General features: G+C 48.1%; 1 protein-coding gene across 3 annotated transcripts in view; it reads left to right on the top strand.

Moving 5' to 3' along the window:
* Window positions 1–7,500, top strand: part of palm2akap2 (PALM2 and AKAP2 fusion) — an 87,369-nt gene that overhangs the window by 75,401 nt on the left and 4,468 nt on the right. For all 3 annotated transcript variants that reach the window (XM_069704425.1, XM_069704417.1, XM_069704408.1), the window contains exons 10-15: window positions 2,548–2,769; window positions 3,280–3,642; window positions 4,759–4,857; window positions 4,970–5,071; window positions 5,318–6,734; window positions 7,068–7,246. In XM_069704425.1, the coding sequence (XP_069560526.1) occupies window positions 2,548–2,769; window positions 3,280–3,642; window positions 4,759–4,857; window positions 4,970–5,071; window positions 5,318–6,734; window positions 7,068–7,246 (2,382 nt within the window). The remainder of the gene's footprint in view (window positions 1–2,547; window positions 2,770–3,279; window positions 3,643–4,758; window positions 4,858–4,969; window positions 5,072–5,317; window positions 6,735–7,067; window positions 7,247–7,500) is intronic.

Genomic DNA, 7,500 nt, shown 5'->3' with positions numbered 1-7,500 from the left:
TGTCATAGGGATCCCTGCTAGTCAAGGTGTGGTTGAACACATTCCCTTGAAGTAAAAAGGTGATAAAAGCAGCATGTGGTTAACAGTATGGTTATTTGTCTCAATGAAAGATGCTGTTGATGCTCACTGGTCAGTGAAATTGGTCTGTGATGTTTTTGTTAGCTCTTCTCAGCTCGAGGGATGGGCTAGAACACAATATTTTGTAACGACATTTATGGTCTCCAGAGGATGAATCTTAATGACTTAGAGGATCTACGGCCTTTTGCCTCATTTGCGAGCTTTGTTGCCACGCTAGAGCCTTTAAAATGCTTGAAAAGGAAGGCTGAGGCGAGGGGCATTCTTCACCACTGGATGTCACTAAATCCTACACATTGCTCCTCTAAACACTGTGAAACACCCTGGTTTTTTGTTGTTGTTGTGTAGTCTGGAACCCGAGACTTTCTGTAATAGTACAACAAATACAGACACTTCATTGAAGTCTGATACAAACCAAATCACCTTTGCAAGACTTAAAACAGAAGATATCTGCGCCGGTAGACTTAGATTTGCAATTTGGTGGTGCTCCTTTAAGAAAATGCTGTTACTCTTTTATTCTACCTCACAAGACACCATAATGTAAAGGATTTACATGTGACCGAGTCACCAAAATGCCCTCAAAGAAGATACTGGCGAGGAGAGGGGAGTCTAGACGAAATTGTTCCTTCGATATGAGAGAGACAAAAGGAGGCTTTTTGAACAGACGCAGGCTGTAATAATCCTTCATGTGACTTTACTGACTGTTTCTACATCTGAACAGTCCCAGAGAGGAAGGAAACGACGGGAAACATCAAGGCTTTCAGAGGAAGAGGGGAGTAAGCTCAAGAAACCAAAAGGGGGCGAGAAAAGAGGGAGGAGCACGTCAGGAAAAGAAAGAGATCGAGGATTCATTTTCGTGTTCATAATAAGTCCAGCTAATTCTGATTCTGCAAAAATCACCTGTTTAGAGATGACCATGAATATTATGAGACGGCGGTCTGTTCGTGTGTTTTGAGGCTTGTGGTGCAAGAGGGGGTAAAACGCAAAGGCTGCTACCTCATGGCTGTGTTTGTGCAGTGAACCAATTTACTGAAGTGATCCTCATTAAATCTCCGCGCACACGCTGACACACTACAGAGGGGCGGGGGAGGGGGAGGGGATGGGATGGGGGGGGGGGGCTTTTTGTTTTAGGGCTTCCTCACGGAAGTAAATGCTTCCTAGAGCGAGAGGTGTAAAAGGTACAAGGCAGTAAAGGAGGAAGCCAATGGCGTATGTGTTAGTAGTCCGCCCAGAGACAAAGAGAAAGGTCAGTAGAGACAGCAGTGCGTAAATGTGGCCTCTGATTGAGTGTGTCAGGAATGTGCCGCACGGACTGCTCACTGAAGCTGAAGGTCACAGGTCTGCTCCCTGCTACCAGTGAAACGATGGTCAAGCGTGATATAAAGTTAGAGCTGTCCACAAAAGCACTGACGACGAATGCAACATCCCTCCATTGCATTAACTGCTGATCGTTGCTCCATGAAGTTGTGACACACTTTTCGACGATGATATAATATCAGTATTTTATGATGATGTCACCGGATCAAATGTGTGTGTTTATAACGTGTGCAGTGTGTTACAGGTTTAATTCCATTTGAAAAGACATTTAGAGGGATAATTCTTTACAGTGTGACAACTTATTAAATTGTCAAGCGGTTACACAATTAGCTGCTCGTCTACATCTGCGCCGCAGGGATCGTTAGGGTTTTGGAAGACGTTTTCTTTCCTCCGCTGATGATGTGTTGCCGAGCCAGATACTTCATCAAAACACTGCAGTGAAGCTGCTCCAGCGAATGCGTGTAACAGAGCGCTTCTCTCCTGAAATACCTCTAAACCTGAAGGACCCACAGTATATTTAGTGACATTAACGTGGACAGGGATTCATTCATTCGTGGACAGGGTATATTAAAGGGGCCAAAAATGACTATTTATGGCTCTCTTTATTCAAGACGAAATTGAAACAGCCGTTTTAGTAGACATATTCTGTGAAGCAGAACATAACAAAAACATAAAAGTTATTGTCTGACAAGCCATCAACCAGTTTGGGTGTTTTTGGAATACAACTATAAATAAGAAGGCGCATGAGTTTTTTTTTTCATTTGAAGTATTTTCAGGTATCCAGGTCATATCAGGCATTCAGCATACATATTCATTGATAGACCTGTGAGGGTCTTAAGTACTGTGGAAGTTCGTTGTCATTGTGATGTCCTAAAATATCAGCCTGTGATTTGGCGCCCCGTAGTGGTGGGAACCAGTCAGAACACCACTGCTGCAGAGCTTTAACTTCCCTCTCTGTGCTGCTGCAATGCAGACAGACAGATTATTGTGCGACGTCCGTCTGTATGAGGTGTGAGAGAGAGGTTAGTCTGCCCTTTCTGAAAAAGGGACTGAGGCTATTAATCGTCTTTCTTTTTTTTTAATTCTCGCTTTGAGCCTACATTGTTCATATCGGTCATCAACCTCTGAAACACGGTTGTTTGTTTGTTGACACAGAAATCGTGGCGGGCAGCCGAGGATGTCAGTGACACAACACCGAGAGAGCGAGCCCTGAAGAGTGTCAGTTTCCAGGAATCAGTCAGCGTTATCACTGACAGGCCTGCAACCATGGAACTGGAGAGCCAGCAGATCCAACATGGCTGCCTCAGCAGCCCCAGTAACCGAGCCCACAACGTAGCTGGTGTGAAAGTAGAGAGCGGAGATAGTGAGGTGGCGCAGGTACGCAAGCTTCTCTCAACAAAACTCCTCCTAAATATCCAGCTTCTCGTTTTCTGATGGTCTACTTCCGATTTTTTTTTTTTTTTTTCCCCGGTCACATCTCTTTTATATTTTCTGTGTTTCTTTCTTTTGTTTTCACCGTTTGATCCTAAACAACAGTTTCCTTCCAACAGCCAACCAACTTACATGGGCAACACGCCTGGGGAAACTGTGCAACATTCGGGTGTCATAGCAATTTGAAAACATTTGCTTAATATTTCTATCTGAATAACAGATTAATTCTGGTGTTAGCCATTATTTAAACGTCATTAAGTTAGTTACCTTGGATTGTAGTTTCAATGTGGTTTTTATGAGGCCATAATTCCAGGTCAGGTCCACCTCGGCTCGACACCTCCCCCCTCCCCGCCACCCCCTTCCCGACATCTATTATCATTCCCAGTGACGGTTGTTTTCATTTCTATGATGGTATTTTGCCGTAAACAGCAGTTTAATCATGTGCTGCGTCTGCAGGAGATCCGCTACCTGGACCAGGTGTTGGACGCAGCCTCCGACACACCCACCAACGGAAGCTCCTCTCCGTCAGAGCACGTCAAACCAATCAGCGTCGACGGACCCTCCCCCTCCGTCTGCGTGTCGGCCTCCTCCCCCGTCAATCACCAGCCCATCATCGTAGAGGGACAGAGACAAACCACGTTCCTCCACCGGGAGGAGTCCGCCGTGAGGACCAACGGCCACCTCCAGGGAGACGAGTCGGGACGCGGCGGGGCCAAGTTTGAGCTGCGAGCGTTTCAGGAGGAGAGGCGTCCGGCCAAACTCTTCTCCCCCGGAGAGGAGCAGCAGGTCCGGGTGACGAGGACGCGCCCCTCGGAGGAGGTAAACGGCTGTTCGGCAGTGTGTCACGTGTAACGGATACACTGTTCACAAACGGACCGAAAACCCCAGCGGCTTGTTGCTGTCTTCTGTTTTTTTTTTTAGTTCTGAAGAAAGCTCTCCGAGTACAATCACGGATCATTGGACAATCATGTCCAAGTACAAAACAATCATAAATTCTACCAAAAAAACACGTCAACAAGTGTAAATTAATGACTTTACTTACTCTGTACCAAGTCAGACAGTCCTTATGACCTTTAGTCAGAAGGTCTCAACTGCTTACTTTTATATAAACAGATCATTTATGACAATCTAAGATCAAAATGAATGACAACGTGAATGTACGTGAGTTAATGTTATTAATAGGGAAAATAAGATTATAAGGTTTTGAGAGTCTCAATATTACGACACACAATGCGAAGATGTCTGGAAATAGAATAATAACTGAATGAAAAAGTTGCTGAAGGGTTATTATTATGGTACAATTTTAAGTTCTGGGTTTGTACTTCTTAATCTACAGAGCTCTTTATAACCAAAATGACTGTTTTTTTGGGTTTTTTTTTTATGCATTTGCTACATAACTTTAAATGAAATCATGAACTGCCCGCTAAAAGGAACGGATTTTGAAAGTGAAATTACGTGTTAACCCTGAGAAACACGAGCACATGATGTGAAAGCAAAGCCTGAAAAGGTCAGTTGTGGTCACGTTTTCATCAAAGATGAGGAAAGTACTTTCAAAATTGTTTTTAAAAATGTGTTCGTGAAATATAAATCCCCTCTAAATGGCTCTGCGTTTGATCCTCGTAGTAGTATTGCCTACCCGTATATATAAAAGGTAATACGACCGGTTGCTGAGACTTGAGGAGCGACTGAGACCGAGAAGGTTTTCTCAGTCACTTCCTCAGTTTCGTGGTCCAGACTCAACTGCCTGCAGACCGCAAACAGGGAACGGAGAATCACAGGCATCGAGTGGCATCAAACACTGAATATGTGACCAGAACTTTCCTCTTTTCTCATTGTAAATGAACACACATTTGAAAACATGAATGCTATTAGCAGTAAATTCGGAGTCCTCATATTCATACTCGTCTTCTTCCCTTGGCTTGTTTTCCCTGTCAGGTTCAGGAGTTGGAACGTGAGCGTCAGGAGCTGATCAAAGACCAGGCAGTGAAGAAGAACCCCGGGATCGCCCAGCGCTGGTGGAACCCCCCTCAGGAGGTAGACTCCCATTCAGCCTCTTGTTTCATAATTGAACTCCTCTGACTTCCTTGACCGATTGATTGATTGATTGATTGATCGGTTGTTTGTTTGGTTGGTTGGTTCATTGAAGGTGCCTTTAGAAGAACAGCTGGACACAGAGCAGCTTGAGTCTCTCAGGAAATACCAGGAGAGGAAACAGCAGAAAGAGAATCATACTTATGCATACGCACAGGTAACACACACACACACACACACACACACACACACACACACACACACACACACACACACACACACACACACACACACACACACACACACTAACATACTGTAGGCCCCGTACCAACCTGAAACAAAGTAGATTCATTTGGATATAAAGGCCATAAACCAAAATTATGAATTATTACTAGAGGGTACAATAACGAGACAATGTTTTCTTCTCTGTGTTCCGTCCTCTCGTCTCTATTTGCGGCCCCAGATGTCAGGTCCTCCCACGATGGTAACCTTTGACCCCGAGCTGAGCAGGAAGGAGGACATACTGGACGACCAGATCAATTTCTCGTCTGCCAGGAAGCAGTTTCTGTTCGGGGACGCCACCAAGAAGAGCATAGATCCTTACATATACTCCGCCAAACCCTTCTCCAAAGCCACAGTGAAGGGCAGCCAAGGGAGCGGCGACATCTTTGCAGAAACCGGAGAGAGCCACGTGACCTGGTCCGACGAAGGAATCGCTGCAGAGTTCACGTGCGTACGAGCTGTAAAGACGATCCTGCCCGAGGAAGAGGACGGAAAGGGTCATTTCCATCCAGGTTTCCACCCCGAGGAGTCCGACTCGGGACTGGACGAGTTGTCCGTCCGCTCCCAGGACACGACCGTGTTCAGCTTGGATAATGTTTCTGACAGCGGGGCGTCGCTGCCTCTCACCCCGGTGTCCCCGCCCACCCCGCAGCCCACCACCCCAGTCAACGGGCAGACCAGCGGCAGTCCGACAGAGGACGAGCTGGAGTACCACGCGGGGGTTCTTGTCCAAAATGCCCTCCAAAATGCCCTCGCGGCTCAGAACGGAGGCGACTGGCAGCCGTCAGACTTCAATTCTTCACAGCTGAGCGCTCCTGTGTCTCCATCCTCCGTCTCCACAAGCAGCCCGGTGCCAGTTTCTTCCTCGCCTGCGTCCTCCAGTGGAGCTCCAAGTTTCCAGTCACCTATGTCGTCCAGTCCCGCGCCGTCCAACCCGTCCCCGCAGCCAGACAGGCAGCCAGCGGTGAGGGTGGTTTCCCAGGAGAAGCCATCAGAGTCCCAAGAGGCTCAGCAGCAGCAGCAGCAGCTGCCGCTCCTCCAGACGCCTTCCCCTCCATCCTCTCAGCCCGTCTCGCCGCCGCAGAGGCCCAGAGACGGCGGCCGCAGGATCACAATCCAGTCCTCTTACACCAGAGCGCTCGCGTCCTCGGCCCCGGCTGCGGCTCCTGCTCCGGCCTCAGCAGCCCCTGTCCCCAGGCCAACCCCAGTCTACCGTCCCCCTTCCCCTCCGAGCACGGAGAAGCAGGAGTTCAGCTACTTCAGTAAATACTCGGAGGCGGCCGAACTGCGGAGCACGGCAGCTGCCCAGCGAGGCCCCGAGGCGGAGGCGGCCAGCGGCCCGTTCCGCCTGCGCTCCAAGAAGCAGCGAACGTTGTCCATGATCGAGGAGGAGATCCGGGCCGCTCAGCAGAGAGAGGAAGAGCTGAAGAAACAACGGAAGGCGGTGCCCGTCGTCAACGTCCGACCCGGCAACGCATCCGGCAGCAGTCACGGGCCGCTGAAGAAGGGGATGCGGCAAACCACCATTTCGCCAGCAGATAAGATGAAGAGCAACAGCCTGCCGACGAGACTCACACTGACAGCGCGGACAGCACCAGGTTACTGAATACTAGAACACTTATCCTCCGTCACATTGTCAAAAATGCCGTTATTTTTGAAATAACTGATTAACAAATACCTGCATACGTTCCCATCAGACGGTGCAGTCTGTAGCTGTGCTCGGTGCGAAGCGCTAACCAGCAAACGTCAGCACGCTCACATGCTAAACTAAAAAAAAAAAAAAAAAAAACCCGAACACCACGGCTTTTAACGGCTCCCTTCAAGTGTGCCAGTAAAGCGCGTAAGCGGCCGAGTAAGAAAAAGCGCGCCGGGACTTAAAATAGCGCTTCGGTAAAAAATAACCAGCGAGGTTATTTCTCTGTGTTTCGCAGGAAAGATCGAGAAGGTTCGACCCGCGCCGCCCGTCTCGCCCTCGCCCTCGGAGGGAGCGCTCTCTGACGCCGGCAGCGAGGACTCTGGGGGGTCACGACCCAAAAACTTCATGCAGACGCTGATGGAAGATTACGAGACACACAAAGTGAAGAGGAGGGAGAAAATGGAGGACAACAGTGTAAGTATTTCACCCCGGAGGAGATAAACGAGGACGGTGAGGTTTCTCCGTACAAAAAGCAAAAGCCACGCAGCCTAGAAAACTGCAGATACAAAAAAAAAAACCAACAACAACAACAACAACAAACAAACTTTTTGAGGGTGTACAGGCAGTTTGTATTACTTACAGTTGGACTCATCGGTCCCGCCTGTTTGTTTGTTTGTGATTTGAGATAAATAAATCTGACCTGTAGATGTTTTTTTTCAGGCAGTTCG

The sequence above is a fragment of the Brachyistius frenatus genome, unplaced genomic scaffold, assembly GCF_029030835.1.
Source record: "Brachyistius frenatus isolate BFR_SWC_R1_liver_20210118 unplaced genomic scaffold, ASM2903083v1 Contig_3, whole genome shotgun sequence".
Lineage (NCBI taxonomy): Eukaryota > Metazoa > Chordata > Actinopteri > Embiotocidae > Brachyistius > Brachyistius frenatus.
The sequence above is the reverse complement of the archived record's forward strand: the minus strand, read 5'-3'. Positions and strand labels throughout refer to the sequence as shown.